Below are 23,732 nucleotides of genomic sequence, written 5' to 3'. Positions count from 1 at the left end.
TGTATATCTATACTCTACTCATTGATATGATTTCTTCACTCAGGCTCAAGTATATGAAATCTGTGGTACATCAGCAAGGTATTACATTTAAGTTACCCTGTAATTGATGTTTCAAATTGCAGTGTTGCCCAGATAACAGACTCAAATATAGTCTGCTGTCAGTGTCAATAGTGACAAACGGATAAAATAGTTTCTTGAATATAATGAATAGGTAAGAAGTAAAATAACTGTACTGTGTAATATGCAGATGAAGTATCTTTAAGAGAAGTCCAATTTAAAGCACAGCAAAGATTTAGCAATATTTATTTTTATGGTAAGCACTGCAGCCTAGTGGTCTGAGACAATGACAAAATGCCTGAAACTGGACATTCTAATTCTGCTCATCATTTCCTGAGGAACTCTACAAAGATCTTAATTTTTTCTATTGCAAATAAAACTGTACTCTCCTCACATATGGGCAAAAAAGACACTATTATCAAATTAGTAATGATAATAATAATAACTAACATAGACTGAGGCTTTACTATGTATCAGGAATTATGTATTTAATCCTTACAACCTCATGAGGTAAGTACAATTATTATCCCAACTTTATATATGAGAAAACCAAGTCCTCGAAAGGTCAGAGAACTTGACCAAAATTAAGTGTAAATGTCAAATAAGAACAGCCAGTGGTCACAATTACACAGAAATTAAGATGTGCAGCAAGCAAGGTGAGGCAGAGGTCAGTGGCACCGTGTCAGAGACGCGGGCTCGCCTAAGGGTAGCTGCAACATTCATGTCTCAGACCTGCCTCCCAGCAGGTCCTGGCAGCACAGAGGACAGGACTCCACACAGAAACGTCCTGCCTGGACCTTGGCTTCTTCCCTGATGCAGAGGCTGCAGGAATAACTTAAGATTGGGAGCAGAGATACAAAGAAATAATGGAAACCAGAGGCATTACCATCATTGCAATGGAAGAAATACGAGTCTCTCAGGAAACTCAGAATAATTCTGATCCTTGCTAATGGTTTAGTTGAGAAATCAAAGCCCCTAAGGAGGCCCCCTGTAGGAAAGGATCTTTACACGAAGCGTAATAAATACTGTAGGCTTTACACTTTAAAACGTTTGCCTCTGCATACTTCATTTTTATTTTTAAAATAACTGTAACACAGAGTAGGGACTATCAGGAGGAAACAAAGGAAAAAAAACATACAGTTAGTAGTCAAGGAAGCTGGGTCAGAAGTTCGGGTTTCTTTGTCTCTGAACATCACATGACCTTTTTAAAAGCTATTCAGTTTCATTCTTTTACAAGTGGTTGACCAGTTTTCCCAGCACCACTTGTTAAAGAGGTTGTCTTTTTTCCATTGTATATCCTTGCCTCCTTTGTTGAAAATAAGGTGTTTCTAACACCATACACAAAAATAAACTCAAAATGGATTAAAGATCTAAATATAAGACCAGAAACTATAAAACTCCTAGAGGAGAACATAGGCAAAACACTCTCCGACATAAATCACAGCAGGATCCTCTATGACCCACCTCCCAGAATATTGGAAATAAAAGCAAAAATAAACAAATGGGACCTAATGAAACTTAAAAGCTTTTGCACAACAAAGGAAACTATAAGTAAGGTGAAAAGACAGCCCTCAGACTGGGAGAAAATAATTGCAAATGAAGAAACAGACAAAGGATTAATCTCAAAAATATACAAGCAACTCCTGAAGCTCAATTCCGGAAAAATAAATGACCCGATCAAAAAATGGGCCAAAGAACTAAACAGACATTTCTCCAAAGAAGACATACAGATGGCTAACAAACACATGAAAAGATGCTCAACATCACTCATTATTAGAGAAATGCAAATCAAAACCACAATGAGGTACAATTACACACCAGTCAGGATGGCTGCTATCCAAAAGTCTACAAGCAATAAACGCTGGAGAGGGTGTGGAGAAAAGGGAACCCTCTTACACTGTTGGTGGGAATGCAAACTAGTACACCCGCCATGGAAAACAGTGTGGAGATTTCCTAAAAAACTGGAAATAGAACTGCCATATGACCCAGCAATCCCACTTCTGGGCATACACACCGAGGAAACCAGATCTGAAAGAGACACGTGCATCCCAATGTTCATCGCAGCACTGTTTATAATAGCCAGGACATGGAAGCAACCTAGATGCCCATCAGCAGACGAATGGATAAGGAAGCTGTGGTACATATACACCATGGAATATTACTCAGCCATTAAAAAGAATTCATTTGAATCAGTTCTAATGAGATGGATGAAACTGGAGCCCATTATACAGAGTGAAGTAAGCCAGAAAGATAAAGACCAATACAGCATACTAACACATATATATGGAATTTAGAAAGATGGTAATGATAACCCTATATGCAAAACAGAAAAAGAGACACAGATGTACAGAACAGACTTATGGACTCTGTGGGAGAAGGCGAGGGTGGGATGTTTTGAGAGAACAGCATCGAAACATGTATATTATCAAGGGTGAAACAGATCACCAGCCCAGGTTGGATGCATGAGACAAGTGCTCGGGCCTGGTGCACTGGGAAGACCCAGAGGGATGGAGTGGAGAGGGAGGTGGGAGGGGGGATCGGGATGGGGAACACATGTAAATCCATGGCTGATTCATGTCAATGTACGGCAAAAACCACTACAATACTGTAAAGTAATTAGCCTCCAACTAATAAAAATAAATGGAAAAAAAAATTAAAAAAAAAAGAAAGCTCTTCAGTGGAGAGGTACTCTGGCCTGACCTACATATAATCCTATCTGATGTAGTCAGAGTCCAGAGGCCTCTGTGTCACGACAACTGCACAATGACAGCACTCGGACGCTTCTATAAAGCAGCAGTGCAGACGGAGAATGCAGCCTATCTGAAGAGTTCATGAGCTGCAACCGAAAGGACCCCTCTGCTGTGTGGCCTAGAATGAAGAGGCCATCAGTGAGCGCTAACAGCCACAGAAAGGCTTCTTCCAGATTATGACAAACCAAATAGTCAATTTAGTTACTTTTTTACATTTCTAAATGCTAAAACTAATCCACTATCTCAGAAAACTAAGACTTAAAAATACCATCCAAGAGGACCCAGAAGAGCCAAAATAACCTTGCACTCAAGGAACAAGGTTGGAGGAATCAAATTTCCCAATTTGAAAACCTATTTCAAAGATGTTGTATTCAAGACAGTGGGGTAACTGGCATAAGACATCTGTATAGTTGGTAGAAAAACATGTCCATGAATGTTCATAGCAGCACTATTTATACTAGCAAGAAATGGAGACAGTGTAAATGTACATCAACTGATGAATGGAAAAACAAAATGGGATATATCCATCCAATGGAATATGATTCATCCATAAAAAGGAATGAACCACTGATTCACATTACAACACTGATGATTCTTAAAAACCTACGCTAAGTGAAAGAAGCCAGACACAAAAGGCCACATGGTGTATGACTCCATTTATATGAAATGTCTAGACTAGACAAATCCAGAAAGACAGAAGATAAATAAGTGGTTAGTGAATGAAAAGAGGGGAGAATGGAGAGTGGTTGTGAATGGGTACAGGGTTTCTTTTGGGGGTGATGAAAATATTTTAAAATTCAGTAGTGGTAATGGTTGTGAATGGTACAATCTTGTGAATACATCAAAAAAAAAAAAAAAAAACCAAACCACATCGAACTATACACTTTAAAAGGGTGTACTTTATGATATGTGAATTGTATTTCAATATATAAAAATCATCAATAGACTATTTAGACATAACAATTTAGTTAAAACTGCCTAATTTAACAAAAATGAAATGGATAGACCTCCTGGGAAGAACAAGTATGTTGCAAAGATTGACACTTAAATAAATTCAAGAATATGATTAAATATACATAAACATACATAGTGATAGATTGACAACATGTAAGCTGAGAGACAGCATAACACTGAATTGGAGTTTATATACCAGAATTGTGTATGCATGTACACATATTCACATGTATTCACATACACACATACACAAACTTATTTCAGAACTCAGTCATGAACAGCATCAAAATGTTATTATAAAATAGTTCATTTGGTTTCCAATAACAAAACCTTTACAAATGCCTTAGGAAACTTCATTACATCACTATTTCCTCAACAGACTAATGATCTAGGTTATTACATGTTAACTAAATTATAGCAACAGGCTTGTTGCCATGATTGTACATAAACTAACAAACACATCTATGCCACAAGTACAAACCCACAGAGGTTTTAGAAAAACAGCGACTATGGCATGTCATGTCTTGGACTTCCCCTGTGGCTCAGATGGTAAAGAATCTGCCTGCAATGCAAGAGACCCAGGTTTGATCCCTGGGTTGGGAAGATCCCCTGGAGAGGAAAATGGCAATCCACTCCAGTATTCTTGCCTAGAGAAGTCCATAGACAGAGGAGCCTGGTGGCTACAGTCCATGAGGTCACAAAGAGCTGGATACCACTGAATGACTACACTTTTACTTTCATGGCATGTCATAAAACCAGCATTGTAAACTCTGGGCCAAGATCTATTTTCTTGTGGTTCAAAATTCTGGCTCTGGAGTACAACAGAGCCATGTTGAAATCCAAGTTTCCTCATTTACTGGTTAATTATATGACTTTCAACTAGTTATTTAGCTCCTCTACAGGTATGTCCTATGACTCCTGTGAGAATAAAGGAGATAATACATGTGAAGCATGTAACTTTGTGCATGATACCTACTGAGCATTCAATAAGTGTTTAGCTATTATTAAATTTAATATAACAGCACTCATTTTCTGTGGGTAAGAATATCTACCAAATAACAGACTATACGGACAATGCTATCAGTGTATTAATATTTAGAATATTTACAAACATTACAATTCAACTCATTCTAGCATTCATCAGCTATAATTCAAGTTTAAAAATCCATGAAACAAAATGTAGAATTGTACACATTAAAACAGGAAACTTACTGATATGACTTTCTAGTCCTGCTTCTAATTTCTTCAGCCACAATAAAAGGTTCTGTTCAGTGATAGCCTGGTCTGAAGGAAATGCAAACACGTGGCCACCTGAATGCAGATTCACCACAACAAGAAGAGGAAGCGGGGGCAGGGTACCAAAATAAGCCTGCAAGACTCCTCTCCCCACTGGCGTCTTCTTCCTAGAAAAGGGAACAACTGAACACGTTAATGAATATTTCTTTCCATAGTAAAATAACAAGAACAACTGTTTGTAAAACATTAACCTTTAAATACAGCACCATTAAATAAATAAATAAATAGAGCACCATACCAGGAAGTTTATTTTATGGAAGTAAGTCCTAAAAATCAAGAGCTCTATAACGACATTATTGGTAATTAGAGTCATAAAACGTTTCTTTTCACATGAGGTATGTACTGTATATCTCTTAGGAGAAAAAAGGCAGCATGAGAGTTTTAATAAAAAACAGACATAGTCCACCGGCTCATCAATTTTGTCCTGACATAATCAATATATTCCTTTCAAAGTTTAGTCAAGTATCTGATCATGTCAGCTCAAAATTAAATGGCTACAAACTATAAAATAACAAGATACTTAAAGAGACAGAGAAAGACAAATACTACATAGCAGTAACACTAATATGTGGAATCCTAAAAAAAAAAGTCAAACTCATGAAATCAGAGTAGAAAAGTTGCCAGGGACTGCAGGGTGGGGGAAATGAGGTGAGACTGGTAAAAGGAAACAGACTTTTCAGTTGCAAGATGAATAAGATCCAAGGATTTAATGTCTAATACAGTGAATATAGTTGATAATACTGTGCTGTATCATTGAAATTTGCTCCATGAGTAGAACTTAAATGTTCTCACTCCACCCCATCCCCAAATTTACATTTATAAAACAAATATATGAGGTGATGGATGTGCTAATTAACTAGATGAAAGAGTTTTTTCACAATGCATACATATATGCATTGTGTTTAAATTATCTCAATGTACATTTTAAATATCTTACAAATTTATTTGCCAGTTATGCTTGAATAAAGTTGAAAAAAAAACACAGCAAAAAAAAGAATTTATTGTAAAATAGAATTCAATCTAAAACAAGATCATCTCAGACCATCTGAGGCAGTTTAGTTACTAAAATATCATGATGACTTATATATTGGTTTCATAACATTAACTCCAAAGGTACTTTCATTCCCTAATGAAAACTTAATAATATTTATTACTTTCTTTACTTTTGACATATTAAAAAATAAAAAATATACCTACAGATTTAACCAACAAGGGGTAAGTGAATCCAAGTATTTCTTTTTAGCCAGCATCAGTATTGTTTTTTCATGCTGAAGATCTATGCCACCATCACTGAATAAAATAAGTAATGGTTTCTGAAGTCTTAAGTAAATGGGAAGATTTTCCACAGTGATCTCTGGCTGTTTAAAAACAAAACAAATCAAGAAAAAACAGGAAATTATAATACATAAAATAGAAAATAATGTTCAAATCACTCTTGCATGTTAGGTTATAAAATGTATTTCAAACAAATTTTCATTTAAGTGGATATTTTACTATATTGATTAACAAGTATGAATCTCGAGTGTTTTTTATTTAAACTCATCTTATTTTAATAATGAATTATTTTCAAAATAAAACTACTAATAGAATTTCAAAATAAATTAAAGGAGCTCCTTGTTTTATAAGCATGTAGCATTTCAAGTAATTTCTTATGTTAAAATCTGGATCAAACTAACCAACATACACATGACAAGTATTTTTCCTCTAGCATAAAATGTTTTAAAAAATATAAGCTAAGCTTTAAAGATACAATCTTTTAACATCTATGATTACTTAAAAATTAATAAATCTAACTTTGTTTCAAAATTGAGTTTTTAGCATAATTAAAGTAATACAATAATATGCTAAAACAAATTTTAAAGGCTCTTATTTCTGAGGGGTTTAAAATAAAGAAAAAGTAGTAAGAAATAAGAAATCTTACTCTTTTTATTAATTAAAAGAGAACATTTTTAAAAAATATATTTGTAGAAGACAATTTGTGTAGGCTGTTATTAACAAGAATTGAAAAGAGTAACAAACAACGTTAAAATACTTAGGATTAAAAACAGCAGTGACTTAGAGTATTAAAGGCTTCTACCATTTTCCATTTTTAGTACCACATCTATTAATTCATCTTCTGGATATACTTGTCCAGTATGGATTAAATCTTCCTACATCAGAAAACAAATCCCCAGCTGACAGATGAGGAAACCAAGGATGAGAAGTTGACTTGTTGAAGTCACACAGCTAAGTAGGAGGGAGAATTAAACGAAACTAGCACCCAGGGATTTTGTTTACCAGTATGCCATCTCACTGGATCTCACTAGAAATCCAAATGAACAATTTTTTTTATGGTGCCAACCTCCTCCAATTCATCCTCAAACACCAAACTCTGGCACATACTTCTCCCTACTTAGTTCTCAAAGCCACTTTCCTCTGCCAGTTTTCATTTTTCTTTGAATTCTTTCTCTTTCACCACTCAAAGTCCTCTTCTCACACCTTCCTCTTTCAAGATTTAAATCTTAGATCCCCTTTTCTCCAAACTCCCCCATGTTGTCTTATGTTAACTATTGTCATTTCTCTTCTACATGAGTTCTGTCCCCTTCCTAAAAACGACAGATCTTATCAAACCAGCAGAACAGATCTGATGGATATGGTGTGATGGAGCCATGACAGCTCAATTCAAAAATTTATTGAGAATTTTAAGATCTTCTGCTGGGTGGGTACATGTGTGCATGTGTGTGTGCTCGGTTGCTTGGTTGTGTCCGACTCTTTGCGATCCCATGGACCACAGCCTGTCAGGCTCCTCTGTCCATGGGATTTTCCAGGCAAGAATACTGGAGCAGACTGCCAGGGGGGATCTTCCTGACACGAGGATCAAACCCATGTCTCCTGCATCAGCAGGCAGATTCTTTACCAATGGAAGCCCCTTATGCTGGGTACTGAATCAAAAAGAAGTAAGATGCTTACTCTGCCCTCAAAGAGTTCACAGTTTAGAGGAGGAGATAAGCGTGCGAACTGCTGTGATCCAAGAAAAAATTTTAATGTATGACAATAAGAAGACCCTAATGGCTCAGCAGTAAAGAATCAGCCTGAAATGCAGGAGACCACAGTTCGATCCCTGGGTCGGGAAGATCCCCCGAAGGAGGGCATGGCAACCCACTCCAGTATTCTTGCCTAGAAAATCCCAAGGACAGAGGAGCCTGGTGGGCTACAGTCCATAGGGTTGTAAAGAGTCCAACACGACTGAAGTGACTGAGCAAGAATAAGGAAGCCTAGTGGCTCTAAATTAAAACTAAAAAACAAGGTAGGGGAGCTTATGGGTGATTTTAGGAAGTGATATTTGACCTGGGCCTTGGATAAGGAAAAAGACCTTGACAGACTGAAGTGTGTGCTAGAGCGGGGATTCCAGATACAGGGAGCAGACAGGTGTTAGGCATACAGAGGGTCTGGGGAACAGTGACAGTGACGTGTGTCAGACTCAGGCAGGCCAGAAGCAAATGCGGGCTGTAAGACCACCTGGGAAAATGACTAGAGAGGTTTTCTAGCTCCCAGAAATACTGAGATTTTGTATCAAATAAGTCACATGGTCAGGCCTGTTTTAGATGACTAACTAGAGTATGAATTTGTGGAAAGATAGGCCAGTGACAGGCACTGCTCTGTCCTGTCAGGAAAGAAAGACTAAGAGTTATGCGAGTTTAATTAAGATTAGAAACTCAAAAGTTAGGAATCATCAGCTGGTATAATGACCCATATAAGTCAGGGGTATAGATACTAAGTCTCCCAAAGAATGAATGTAGCAAAAGAAGAAAAAATGGTTGAAGATGTAATTCTAGAGTGGCAAGAGGGTTGAAGGCGCACCTGGAGAGGATGGAACTGCAAAAGCCAAAAGAAGAGAGAATTTTAAAAAGGAATAGCATAATCAAGGGTTTTGATTGCTACTCAGAGGCCACCCAGAGAAAAAGAAAAGGTCATCAAATACGGTTACTGTTGGATATTTGGCTATTTGAATATATAAGAGACTATAATTATGTGTGTTCCCATATTCTTCTTTATAATAAAAGCACAAAAATGAACTCAATGTATTTGAGAAAAGTGCTAAACATATTACCCAACAAATAGTTCTAACTATGACAGCCGTAAATTGCTTAACTGCAATAACTACATAGTTAATTAGCACATAATTAGCTATGATCTGGGGCTTCCATGATGACTCTAATGGTAAAGAATCTGCCTGCAATGCAGGAAACCCAAGTTCGATCCCTGGGTTGAGAAGATCTCCTGGAGAAAGGAATGGCTGCCCACTCCAGTGTTCTTGCCTGGAGAGTTCCACTATTAAACTCCACAGAGGAGCCTGGCGGGGGGTTGTGAAGAGTCAGACACAAGTGAGCGACTACCACTTTCACTTTCAAAGATATTCAAGACAAACTGTCAGACAGACAACTGTATACAGGAGCCTGGAGAGCAGGCCCAAGGTCTGTGTTGGCCATATGAATTGTGAGCCATTACATAGACGGTATACATGTCATTCTCCGGGTGGCGCTAGTGGTAAAGAACCTGCCTGCCAATGCAGGAGACATAAGAGATGCAGGTTCAATCCCTGGGTTGGGAAGAACCCCTGGAGGAGGGCATGGCAACCCAATCCAGTATTCTTGCCTGCAAAATGCCATGGACAGAGGAATCTGGTGGGCTACATACAATTCATGAGGTCAAAGAGTTGGACATGACCGAGCAACTAACATTTAACTAACTATGATCTGGGCATTATTTACCTGGACTAATTTGTCATCAGGTTCATTATAATAAAAATTTGATTTATAAAAAAATGTTTACCATCTGGCCATCCACTGCTCTTTCCTATCCAGAGGAAGTCTTTCTAGTACCTAAGGGCAGGCCAGAAGATAGCTATTGTATACAGTCACTGATGCTCTCGACTTAAAAGCTCCAACACAAAGCAGCATTAGGAAATTTAACAACAGCACACATGGAATGTTTTTTAAGTTTGGGAAAATATACCCCTAAATTTACGCTTGGTTAAAGAAGCTGTGATTTATTCTAATTTTCCTCTTTATAGTTTTCTGTATTATCTGGGGAAAAAAGCTAACGTCTTATAAAAATTCCAAAATATTACACTATGGATGTGCTAAAGAGACAGTCATTTAATAAAGCCATTAAAGACAAAAATGTTACTTTAATAAATAATTTAGAAAACCACATCCTAAAAATTTTAATGATTTGATTAATTATAAACTGTAACTTTAATTAGGGAAGGGGAGTTAGTAGGACTGAGGCCACAAAAGGACTTAAAGAACACATTCATTTCTTTAGCCTAAAATGTAATATTGTTCAGATTATCATGACAAAAGACAACAACAAGAGGATATTCATTCAGTATTTATAGTTGATAATACTGCTCCCATGTCACTTTAGAAATGTAGAAAAGCATCAATTTATAATATTCTAGCTGTGTTTAATATTAATGAAAAACAACCAAAATCAAGAAATGCAGGTTTCATCTGTTGTGCCTTTAAATCCACTATTATACAAAGTAGGCATCAGAAAAGGACTTTAACAAAACATACTTTTCTCTACAACAATGTAAGCAATACTAGCTAACATTTGCTGAGTGTTTACCAGGGGCTAAACACTGTACACAGAGCACTGAACACCCATTCTCATTTAGTCCTTACAATAACCATTTTACACATGTGGAGAGACGCTTACATACAGCCAGTGAGGAGGCAAGCAAGGATTGGAAGCCTAGCATGCCGCTCTCTGGAATCCAAACTTGCTTCATGCCAAGTTTCAGCCCAGATGGAGTACTTCAACTGGCCATAAGCCACAAGCATCTCAGCAAGAAAATAATCCAAAGACATGTAAACTTTTGGCAGTGGATTAAAGGAGCTATATGCATGATGGGTGAATAATAAAACAGAGCAACCCAATGAATCTAGAGCTCACCAAACATCATGCCCTGTGCCAACGAAAGATGGAAAACCATGTGTTAAAACACACACTGTTTTTTACACTATCTTTAACTGCTCTAGATTTTATTTCAAACAACATCCTTATTATAAAATATACTCACAAATGTTTCCAGTGATGCATTTGTTATTATTTGAACTATGTCTTGCACACGGACGTTAACTAATGGAATGCTCTCTATTTTGCCTTCTTTGTGTCTGGCAAGCAGCAGGGCTGGAAGAGTTACGGTATATTTACTTGATCTGTGGAGAAACGGAGTAGTAAAATTTCCAACTAAAATACAGCAAGTCATCAAAAACACGAACAGTTAGGCCAAGAAGTCACAGTGGAGGCAGCAAACGGGAAGCCCTACTAAGAAAAAAAGAAAAAGAGAAAATCTCCATTTCCAGGCAAACTTAGCTTTTATGTGAGGCTATCTGAGCAAGTTCAAGAGCCTTGAAAACCTAGATTAGAAGAAAACAACAGATACTAATCTAATCAGATTTTATTTTTTTCTAGACAACTTACTCACCAAGAAAATGTCTAAACAGGACTAGGAACACATTGAATGGTTCTTAACTTTTTGGACTGCTCACCAAACTGCTGAGCAAGTAGATAGGCATTTATGAGAATGGGCCTAAATTTGCCAGGCACTACACCAGGTGCTTCTAGTTACATTTTTATTTAACCCTCAGAATGGCCCTATAATCCTCATTTTACAGATGATGAAAGAGTGATAAATAGCAGAGACAGAATTCACACTGAGGTATTCCAGATACACAGTCTGAGCTCTCTCCACTGAAAGAGAACCTGAAATCTGCTCTCTCCTACCACTACTTTTGCTAACTAAACCTAAAAGAAAATCACTAAATAGGAAAAAATGCCCAAGTTAAATTACCAGTGATATGGTAACATTTATATCACGTAAAAATTTAATTCATGCTAAAACAAAGTATCAATCTGAAGACTGGGCTTTCTACTGCCCAGTTTTCTCTTAACGGATGAGTCAGTTATAAACAAAACATACTCTGAAAACTACAGGTCTAGAAGACAGTGGGTGACTATCCATGTGTCAGCTGAATAGGTCTCATATTCCCTAGAAGTCTAGAGTTCGGTATTCACTTTTCAAAAGTCACTGATTTCTTGAATAGAAGAGGAGCTCAATCATCAAATGCATGTGTCACCAGTGTTCAGGATGAAAGATTTAATTAAGCTCAGAAATCACAATTGGCAATAGTATAGTCAGAGGGTAAGAAACACAAACAACTCCATGTGTATCTGAAGATAAGTCAGTGTAGAATGTGATGTGTATTAATGACGTCTAAATTCTCAGTTCATTCATTCTGCAGCAACTGAAATATTAGAGAGTTTATAGGAGCCCCAAATTCTACAAACAAAGCAACTTAAGTGGCTAAAAAAAGCACTGCTTCAGTGTATGTCTACAATAACAAAATTAAGTAGAACTATCAGTTCATCACCTAAAACTCTGGGAGAAATATATAAAAACTCTGATTTTTATGCATACCTTGATGGCAAATCAAAACCCAGACACTCAAGATGTAAAATTCCTCAAAAAACTATAACTGCAAAGAATTTAAATGGCAGGTAATAGAATCCAAAGAGGAAAAATTTTATAGGAAGATGAAGTGGTATGAATCCAATGTTGCCTCTTGGGGGGGGCATGGCCTAAAGAATTTTGAGTATGGAAAAATTCTAAATAGCCAGATAGTACTTTCCAGATTTTCCCAGGATGAAATTAAAAATTTAGGTATGTTGCTGCCCTATTTTCCTTAAAAAAAAAAAAAAAAATCGTGTGAAGACAGGTAATACATTATTTTGCAAACTTCCTCCTCCCTAAAATTATAATACACTTACAGTCTCAAAACATCTTCTTCAGAATAAATTCCTGTGGTAACATATCCTTTTAGGTAGCTTCCTGCTTCAGTGAACTCTTCTTTCGCTATAAATACACAAACAAGATAAAAATGTGAAACCTTTAAAGTTATATGTGCTATTCAACTGATGAACAGATTTATAGATGATAATGCTTTATTACTAATTATAAATGTATTTCAGTATAGACCTTGTAGCTTCCCGGGTGGCTCAGTGGTAAAGAATCCACCTGCCAAAGCAGGAGAAGTGGGTTCAATTCCTGCGTCAGGAAGGTTCCCTGGAGAAGGAAATGGCAACCCAAGCAAGCAGTCTTGCCTGGAGAAGTCCATGGACAGAGAAGCCTGGTGGGCTACAGTCCATGGGGTCACAAAAGAGTTGGACATGACTGAGTGACTAAACAACAAGTGTAGACCTTACATACCTTCTTGGTTCTCAAATAAACCTGTGTTATCATGACATTTGATTATTATAAAAATGCATGTTAATGTAATACAACATAATGTACATAATTTAATGTTCTGTAAATAAACGTACTCTAAATATACAGTTGGCCCTTGAACAACATTGAGTTTGAATTGCACAAGTCCACTTAAACGTGAATTTTTTTCAATAAATAGAGTACCTGCATTTTCATTTTATAGACATTTAAACTAGGTGTGGAGAAAAGTCTATGTTCCCCATAAACTCAGAGATCGATGGGGAGATCACAATGGGGAGATGGGGAGATCTCAATCAGAGATGACAAACATGTGGAACCAAAAGGAGGGTTTGAGCCCTAATTCTATCCAAACTGAGCTTGCTGCCCTTGGATAGATCATTTATCAAACCCATTGTTTTTAAGTCAGAGACAGCAACATGGAGACTTTTCACTGCACAGGGGGTCAGCAAACTAAACCCCCTTGTTTTCAAGGGTCAACTGGAATTTATAAGATTTATAGGGTTCTGATCATACAGATTCGTTAAATAAATATTTGTTGCCATTTAATCTACTCCTATGGCAAGGTAAATGGAGACAGCTGGGCTATATGGAGCCTGGAAAGACAAGCAGGTATGTGAAATGATGCACACCTCATACCACAAAACCTAAAAGGACCTAAGTGCATAGAAAAAGACAGAAGGCTGGAAATTCTAGTCCTCTGACAGTGTCTGTGTTCAGTTCAGTCCAGTCCAGTCACTCAGTCATGTCCAACTCTTTGCGACCCCATGAATCGCAGCACGCCAGGCCTCCCTGTCCATCACCAACTCCCGGAGTCTACTCAAACCCATGTCCATCCAGTCGGTGATGCCATCCAGCCATCTCATCCTCTGTCATCCCCTTCTCCTCCTGCCCTCAATCCCTCCCAGCATCAGGGTCTTTTCCAATGAGTCAACTCGTCGTGTCTGTGTTAGGGTTCTACAATTATGAGGGATTTGCGTCTTCTTTATTTCCTGTATTTTTCTGTAAGGCGTTTTTGTTACTTCTGAACTTTGATTAATTTGTGTATTAGTCTTGTCCCATTTGTTATGATATGCATATTCAAAATAAGAACTATTATCTCTGCAGGTTTCTGAATACAGTTTCATAAATGAGAGCATGTTCTGGATCTTAGAACCCAGAAGCAAGTCTGAATTAAACAGCTGTAGACTAATGAGAAAAGAGCAGAGATGGACTTTTGTAAATGATGTATTCTTGCCAACTGAAGGCCAGATGATACCTCAGCTGGCTGCATGAAAGGTTCACAGCAGTTCAAATAGAAAAACAATGATGGGAGAACTGAACCATAAAGCACCTAGAGGTCTGGGTAAGCTGAGCCCAGAAGATCTGCCCCTTAGCAGTTAGTACTATGTTCGTGATGTGAGCACCAGCACCGTTAACACTGGGTAACCACAGATTTTCTTTAAAAATGATGCAGGCTTTCCGCAAGACTGAGAGACACTGTAGTAAAGCCACTTACGAGGGTGGCAAGATCAACCTGCAAGCAGCACTGAGAACTCATTTATAATCACAAATTTAATGAGAAATGAGTAATCCATGAAAACATTTTTTTTAGCCTGTGCTATGCCAAAGCAGAAAAGCTACATAAGAAAACCAGGCAACTAGAAGGAACTGAGTGCCTACACTCTCATCTCTAAGAGAAATTTCTCTAAATTCAGATCAATAATTGATGACTGCTACCTAAAGCAATGACATAATGGAATCTGTTTCAGCTTCTTCTTTTTTAAATAAAACACAGTGGGGAAAGACATGAACATTCCATATAATTTGCTCATTCATAAGATTCTAAACTCATGAATATGTTTCTTGGAAGGCTCTTCATGAGTCTACTTGTACATAAATCCTAAGAGTTCCTTGGGGAATGGGAGTATTTAAGACTGTAGACCTCAGATCTATATCTGTTTCCACTAAATCAAAGTGTAAATTCCCCTTTGAATGTTTGAAACCAGGCACATTCTCCTCTTTGGTGAAAACTGCCATGTATGTCAGAATATATGGCAACCCAAATATAAGGAAATGATCAGTTATCTAAATAAAAAGTTTTTTAGCCACTATAAATATACTTGAGATGTAATATTAATAGTGACTTACAATATTTAGTTGTTTTAACTTAAAGCATATTTAATTGCATAAAATATACACATTAATTTAGCAATACTGCTTCTTTCCACTGTTACATTTTATTACATAGTTACATTTATACACACACATATGTAGATTCATCTGTCTTTTAGCTCTGTCAGCAAGAGGCAAGAACACCCCAGTAACTAAAAGCATTCCTAACTCCTAGATCTCAGCTTTTAGATTAAATGTCTCACTAAAGGAAACTGGATTCCCTGGAGAACTGGCTGATTCTAGGAATGGGGCTGGGAACATTTTGTGGCAAAAGGACATTCAAAAAACAATGGAGACATATCAAAAGGTCACAGGTACCAGGGATGAGGGGGGGGAAAAGCATAATAGAATGAAAGGGATCCTAGGACAACCTGAGCAAACTAATGATAGTGACTGATTATAATCCATTGAATAAAATAAGAACTCAGCTAACCATACTGATAAACAAATAAGTAGTATGCCAACTAATAAAGGTAGGAGGAATAATGGAACTAGAAACTGCCCACTTGGCAGCTATCATAGTAATACCTCTTTCAGACAGTGAGTGGATTCTAAAACTGGTATGCAAAAGTAAGATGAGAAACAGGACATTTACAGAGTTTTGAATTATATTCCCACAAGGTATTTATTAACAATAAGGGGAAAAGTAGTAACTTTCTAGTGGAGGGTCCTGAAAGATACACCAGAGGATAAAAGAGACATTTCAGCTTTCATGGGACTGACATTAGTCTTCAAACCATTAGAATCTACATGAACAACAATTAATATCTCATACAAAAAGTGCTCAGCAAATTCTGGTAGTTAGCATTTGTGAATATAATTAAAATGAACATAAAAATTTTATGGATCCATAAGAGCCCTTTATTGCTTTATGTTTTCTCATTCAGTAGACACTGCAAATCCAACAACTATCACATGAATGTCTGCAAACAAAAACAAACAAAAAAGAAGAGGAAGTAATACCTGACTTAAAAGGCTTAGAAGCAACCAAGCCATTAAAAAAAGCATCACATCCAGACTACATCATTCTGGTACACCAGAACCACCTTTATGTGTCAATACTTCAGCACTATGCTTTTGACGTTTGTTGAGAGATAATTATATGTAAATTTTATCATCATTTGTATAGAAATATGGTCAAGTACAGTGTTTCTGGGGGGTCATGCAAGTGCCTCAGTGGTAAAGAATCTGCCTGCCAATGCAGGAGATGTGGGTTCGATCCCTGGGTCAGGAAGATCCCCTGGAGAAGGAAATGGCAACCCGCTCCAGTATTATCGCCTGGGAAATCCCATGGACAGAGGAGGCTGGCAGGCTATGGTTCATGGGCTCACAGAAGAGTTGGACACAACTTGGCAACTAAACACCACCACACTGTTCCTTATGTTGATCTCTAAAAAAAATCCATATGTATACAACACATATATGAAAAATTCCTCTCAGCATGTACAGAGAAATATCTTCTCTACAGGTGACTCCGCACCCTAACTTGTATTTTGCCATTTATTATATAATGATGACAAGCTGGCAGAAATTTCCTCTTTGTTTCTATTTGCTACCAGATTGCTCAGGGCTAAGTTTTATGATCACTGTGTTGTTTCTAGGTATTCTACCTAATTATCTCCTACCCTTGTTGCTTGACTCTTATCCTTGTTTTAATGATTTTATTGTATTTGTGCTTTTTATTATCTAAAGACTAAGTCTTTTCAGAAGGAGGCCCAGTGTAAATAATAAACAAGAACTTCAGGACACCAGGCACCTGAGGTAGGCAGAAAACAAAGTTAATGTGGGTGAAAAAACAAGAGAAAGGGAAAAAGGAATAAAACATAGAGTCATTTACTTCATGATTTTTCATAGAATAGAAATTAAAAAGTTATACCCTCTGGATTTTGCCTTCTAAGATGGTAAGCCACATGGCACACATTAACAGTCTTATGATTCTTACTAATGAGTTTTTTTGGCTTTTTATTTTAAAAAATTTTGAAGACTAAGTAGAAAGAAAAAATTACTAGACAGCAATTTGTCTAGTAGACAAAAAGCAAGAAAGAAAGCAAAATTTAATAAGAATCAATAGTTAATAGTATCAACTATATACAATTATAATGCTGGACATTGGGGACCTTCTTCCCATATAAACATTCTTAAAATATTTCACTCAGATTTTGAAATTCATCTTAAATAAAAGAAAAATGAAGCGGAAGTTTGCTACATAAATGGAAACAGCATGAGAATGCCAACTAAACATTGTTACTTGCCACCTGCCTCTTAAGGATGAGGTAACTAGCCATTTTAGTTGTGTTCAATTGAACACACCCTGAAAGGAGTTCAGGGTGGATCTCAGGAATGAGGCACTCTGCACTCTGGGAAAAACTGGCAGAACAAGCCTTCAGACAGATATTTTCAGAAGATTTTATGGACCCAATTTCTTGTATCTTTTCATATCTAGAAAAGCAGCACTAAAATCATTAACAAAGACATCTGCTCCTTGTGATCAGCAGCGCCTTCTTGTGACTAGCAGCAGTCTTCTGTCAAAACGTGTGCTTGCCTGCATGTAATCCTCTTCACCACAATTACATATATACCGCCTCCCCGCTCAGCTCTTCAGAGCAGATCCTCAAAACTATCTGAGAGGTTGGCTCCAGGCTATAAACTTCATTTTGCCCCCAAATAAAACTTAACTCACAACTCTCACATCATGCTTTTTTTTTTCAGTTGACATGATGAAGAAAACACTTTTTGCTACCCAGTCAAGAGGCCATCCATCTCCAAAGCCAAGAGAGAATAACATTCTAGGCAAATCCATTGGTTAGAATAAATACCCTGTGGACTCTCTCTCTAAAACTTATTGAAAGACACAGTCCTACGAAGGACAAAAAAAGCAAAGAGAGGCAATTTAAGTATAGACAAGTTGTAATGTTAAAAGAACACTATAGCCAATAGGGTAGAGAGCATTCTAATTGCTCAGTTGTGTCTGACTCTTTGCGACCCCATGGACTATAACCCGCCAAGCTCCTCTGTCCATGGATTATCCTGGTAAGAATACTAAAGTGGGTATTCCACTCTCCAGGGAATCTTCCCAACCCAGGGATCAAACCCAGGGCTCCTGCCTTGCAGGTAGATTCTTTACCATCTCAGCCATCAGGGAAGCCCACTGGTGGGCTTATGATACTATGGAAAACCAATGATACTATGTAAAACAAACAAATTAAACTTATTACTATAAGCATTGTATCAAAGCTGAAGGCAAAGCATTAATTTGAAATGCGTCAAAAATAAGATGAATTAGTTTTCTTAGGTTTAGTCTCCCAAGGAAATAGAAATGAAAGCAAAAATAAATATGACCTAATCAAGCTTGCAAGCTTCTGTATAGCAAAGGAAATAAAAAATAAAACAAAAAAACAACCTATGAACTGGGAAAAAATATTTGCAAAGGATGCAACCAATAAAGGCTTAATTTCCAAAATACACAAACAGCTCACACAATTCAATAACAAAAAACAAAAAACCCAACTGAAAAAATGGGTAGAAGGTCTAAACAAATATTTCTCCAAAGAAGACATACAGGGGCCAACAGGCACATGAAAAGATGCTCATCATCATTAATTATTAGAGAACACAAATCAAAACTACAATGAGGTACCACCTCACACCAGTCAGAATGGCCATCATTAAAAAGTCTACAAATAATAAATGTTGGAAAGGGTGTGAAGAAAAAGATACTCTCTTATACTGTTGGTGGGAATGTAAAGTGGTGCAGCCACTATAGGAAAACAATATGTCTGAGAGAATAGCATTGAAACAAGTATACTATCAAAGGTGAAACAGATCACCAGCCCAGGTTGGATGCATGAGACAAGTGCTCAGGGCTGGTGCACTGGGAAGACCCAGAGGGATGGGATGGGGAGGGAGGCGGGAGGGGGGATCGGGATGGGGAACACATGTAAATCCATAGCTGATTCATGTCAATGTATGGCAAAAACCACTACAATATTGTAAAGTAATTAGCCTCCAACTAGTAAAAATAAATGAAAAAAAATAAATAAATGGGTTGAAAAGCAAAAAAAAAAAAAAAAAGGAAAACAATATGTGAAAGTTGCTCAAAGAACCAAAAATAGAGTTGCCATATGATTCTGTAATTCCACTCCTAGGCATAAACCCAGACAAAACTATAACTTGAAAGGTTATAAGCACCCCTGTGTTCAGAGCAGCACTATTCACAATAGCCAAGACACAAACAACTTAAATGTCCAGTGAAAGATGAACAGATAAAGAAGATGGGGTACATACATATATAATGGAATACTACTCAGCCATGAAAAAGAATGAAATAATGCCATTTGCAGCAACATGGATGGACCTAGAGATTATCAGACTAAGTGAAGCAAGTCAGAAAGAGAAAGACAAATACCATATGATATCACTTATGTGTGGAATCTAAAATACAACATAAATGAACTATCATGAAACAGAAACAGCCTCACAAACCAGAAAAGACTAGTGGTTGACAAGGAGGGAAGTGTGAGGGAGGGAAGAATTGGGAGTTTTGGATTAACATATACAAACTATTATATATAGGATGAATAAACAACAAGGTTCTACTCTATAGCACAGGGAACTATTACAGTATCCTATGATAAACCATAATAGAAAAGAATATGAAAAAAATGTGTATAACTGAGTCACTCTGAGGTACAGTTGAAATTAATACAGCATTATAAATCAACTATCCTTCAGTAAATTTAAAAAAAGCATTTTTTTAAACAAGAAATACCAATGAAGCATAAAACAAGCAACAAAAATTTGCACAAGTTTAGACAATATGTGTAAATGGCTGAAGTTCACTTAGAAGAGTCAATAGGCGAAAAAGATAAGAAATTGTCAAAAAGAAAAAGAGACGACCCAATCATATTCAACATGTTTTATAAAATAAATTAGATTAAGTATCAATAGGTAAAGTGAATAAAATAGAAAGCATTCAAAAAGATATGTGTATATATATTAGCTATTCAGAAAAAGATAAACACTACATGATCTGGCTTTCATGATGTGTTAGAGGAGTTAAATTCATAGACATGGACAGGAAAATGGTATTTGCCAAGGGCTAGGGAAACAGGGAAAGGGAGTTGTTCTTTAACATGTAAAGAGTTTCAATTTTGTAAGATGAAAAAGTTCTGGAAATCAGAATTTGCACACAATAGAAATACAGTTAACACTAGCTAACTATACACTTATAAATGATTAAGATGGTAAGTTTCATGTTATCTGTGTCTTATCACTCACAAATTTTAAAAAAGAATATTCAAGAAGACAATATAGCATAAGAAAATATTATAAATTAAAGCAACAAGAAGAGACAGGTGACTATTAACTGATCAGAATGATAAGGATTTTCTATAGTTAAAGCAATGGAAGAAATCTCAAAATCAATAAATTTGAAAAAAATTTTAACTATTACATATAAAATTACTAGACAAAGCTAAAAAGCAAACAACAAACTGGGGGAAATAATTGGAATATTAATAAAATGACAAAAGCTTAATATCTTTAATATATTATAATCTCATAGTAATTCTTTAGACAAATGTAAAAACCTTTTTTTAAAAAAATGAATAACACATACACAGTTTACAGAAGACAAAGTTATTCTCCTACTGGGAATCCATAGCTATTAAATAGTCTAAAATCTACACAAAGACTCATAAATAAAAATACTCTTTACATATAACAAAAAGAAAAAAGGAAATAAAAGAAATTATTTGTTGGTAAACAGTTAAATAAATTATGGTATTTTCATCCAATCAATTATACAGCCATGATGTTTTTGAAGAATATTAATCACATGGAAAAATGCACCCACTTAATGTTAAATAAAAACAGCAGATACTAACCTAAATACACAGTACTAGCCCAATTACATTAAAATGTATATTAATATTCAACACATAAGTTCATAAAAAAAGAGGGAAGAAATTACATTAAAATTTAACAACTCTAAAGATTTTTATTTTTCTTCAAACTTCTTTGTATTTTTGAAATTCTCTACAATTGAGTTCTCTTTAACTTAAAAAGATATTAATTCTTTAAAAAGAAAACAAGTAAACAAGTCTTCAACTATACATTATATAATTTAAATGTTCAGCTCCACTTACCTCTTGTCATGGTTGGACTAAACAGTCCCAGTACTGACAAGCTAGAATAGGAGATTAGGTCTTTATATAATTCCCCATTTAAATATTCTTCTGCTTCTTGGACAGACGTAATGTTCACTGGGCAAGAAATCCTGTTGCTGGATCGATATTTATAGTCAAAATTAATTTTTAAAAATACTTCTCAGCTTGTAAAAAAATATATATATATATATACTGGACTTAGTATATTCCATAGGATAAACATCTGACAAAATAAAGACAACTGAACACTATTCTAAAAAAAAAAAAAAATCAATCTCATTAAATAAAATTTCTGTCTCCCCAAAAGTGATAAAAAGTAATAGGCTTTTCTCACCAGTGTTCATACTTCCTTAACCTATCCAAGGTGTGTCAAATAAGTAAGGGAATTAGGAGTTGAATAGATCTAAAACTTAAAAAGTCTTATGGTGAAGCTGAATACTTACAGTTGAATAAATTTTAAGAGCTCTTCAGTTCCCAGCATACCAGTGTAAGATACCGGGTTCTGGCCTTCCTTGTACATCTTTACAACAGGAAATTCGGTAACATTTTGCTTGGTACACACATGAGACCAATCTGCACAGTTTACTCTAGCAAGCAGCATGGTGGATGTGCCTAAATAAAAAGAAAATGCACATTTTTATAAATGTTAATGTAGAAAACTCAGTTGTTGAGAACTGTTAATGTCTTTCTATCCCATTCTTATTTCAGCTTCTCAGCAGCATGACATACTCCTGGGGCACTCTCTCCCCCTGGTTCTCTGCAGCACCTCCTCCCATGGGCTCCAACCTCTCCCCAGCTGCCTCTTTTTGTTCCCTTCTGCAGGCTCTTCGGCCAGGGGAGTCAGGAGTTCCCTCAAGGCTCAGTTTAAGTTGCTTCCTCTTCTTGTTCTTCAGTCTCTTCTAGACAATCTCAATAATCATCAACAACCTAAGAAATCCTAAATTTTTAGCTTTGGCCCAGGCTCCTAGAAGTTCCAGATCCATGTGTCCATACTGCCTTCTCCAGGTCCCTTTGAACAGAAACATCCTCAAACTCAAGACGTCTAAAACCAAACACGGCTTCTTTCCTCTGAACAGTAGTGAACGTTGCCATCCTGTCCAACTCTGAAAGCAAAGTATCGCCTGTCACACCTCCTCACTCCTAAACTCCGCAGGTCTTACCTCATCAATCCGCATGCCTTCCAACGTTACTACCTAAATTCTGAGTGCCTCTTATATCTGTCCTCTTCTCTTTCCTGCCACCATTCTAGTCATCACTTCTCCTGATTCATCTCCCAGAATTTAATATGTCTCTACACTGAAGCTAGAGATATCTTTTCAAAACGCAAATCTATTTTGCTATCAGCCCACCTCTACCAATTTTACCAGTCAGGTCTTTCTCACCCTTCAGATCTCTGCATGTGTGACCATTTCAAAGAAGCCTCCATTGACACCCTGATCTACATCTGATTCTTATACTCCTAAAGGACCATGCTCTTTTCCCTACCTCATCGTGGAATTATGTATTCATTTGTGTTGTTGTATGATCTGAGCTTCCTGAGATCAGGGACTGCGTCTGGTTTCCTCATCACTGATTTTCCAGAATCTAGAGCAGTCCTCGTACATGAAATACCTTAAATATGTGTGTGAATATACTATCTAGGCCCTCCATGATATTTATCTAGGGCTTCTCTGATAGCTCAGACTTCCCTAATGGCTCAGACGATAAAGCGTCTGCCTACAATGCGGGAGACCTGGGTTCAATCCCTGGATAGGGAAAATCCCCTGGAGAAGGAAATGGCAACCCGCTCCAGTAATCTTGCTTGGAAAATCCCATGGACGGAGGAGCCAGGTAGGCTATAGTCCATGGGGTCGCTAAGAGTCGGACACGACTGAGCAACTTCACTTCACTTCACTTCTCTGATAGCTCAGTTGGTAAAGAACGTGCCTGCAATGCAGGAGACCCCAGTTCAATTCCTGGGTTGGGAAGATCCCCTGGAGAAGGGATAGGTTACCCACTCCAGTATTCTTGGGTTTCCCTTGGGGCTCAGCTGGTAAAGAATCTGCCTGCAATGTGGGAGACCTGTGTTTGATCCCTGGGTTG

The 23,732-nt window shown here is 36.9% G+C and overlaps 1 protein-coding gene across 4 annotated transcripts in view; it reads right to left on the bottom strand.

The window, feature by feature from the left end:
* Positions 1 to 23,732, bottom strand: part of TXNDC16 (thioredoxin domain containing 16) — an 89,373-nt gene that overhangs the window by 5,828 nt on the left and 59,813 nt on the right. For all 4 annotated transcript variants that reach the window (XM_043470779.1, XM_043470782.1, XM_043470781.1 and 1 more), the window contains 6 exons: positions 22,094 to 22,262; positions 21,630 to 21,766; positions 12,876 to 12,960; positions 11,125 to 11,263; positions 6,255 to 6,415; positions 4,974 to 5,164 (listed from right to left, as the gene is read on the bottom strand). In XM_043470779.1, coding sequence (XP_043326714.1) covers positions 4,974 to 5,164; positions 6,255 to 6,415; positions 11,125 to 11,263; positions 12,876 to 12,960; positions 21,630 to 21,766; positions 22,094 to 22,262 — 882 coding nt within the window. The remainder of the gene's footprint in view (positions 1 to 4,973; positions 5,165 to 6,254; positions 6,416 to 11,124; positions 11,264 to 12,875; positions 12,961 to 21,629; positions 21,767 to 22,093; positions 22,263 to 23,732) is intronic.

This window comes from Cervus canadensis, chromosome 6 (genome assembly GCF_019320065.1).
Source record: "Cervus canadensis isolate Bull #8, Minnesota chromosome 6, ASM1932006v1, whole genome shotgun sequence".
Taxonomy (NCBI): domain Eukaryota; kingdom Metazoa; phylum Chordata; class Mammalia; order Artiodactyla; family Cervidae; genus Cervus; species Cervus canadensis.
The sequence above is the reverse complement of the archived record's forward strand: the minus strand, read 5'-3'. Positions and strand labels throughout refer to the sequence as shown.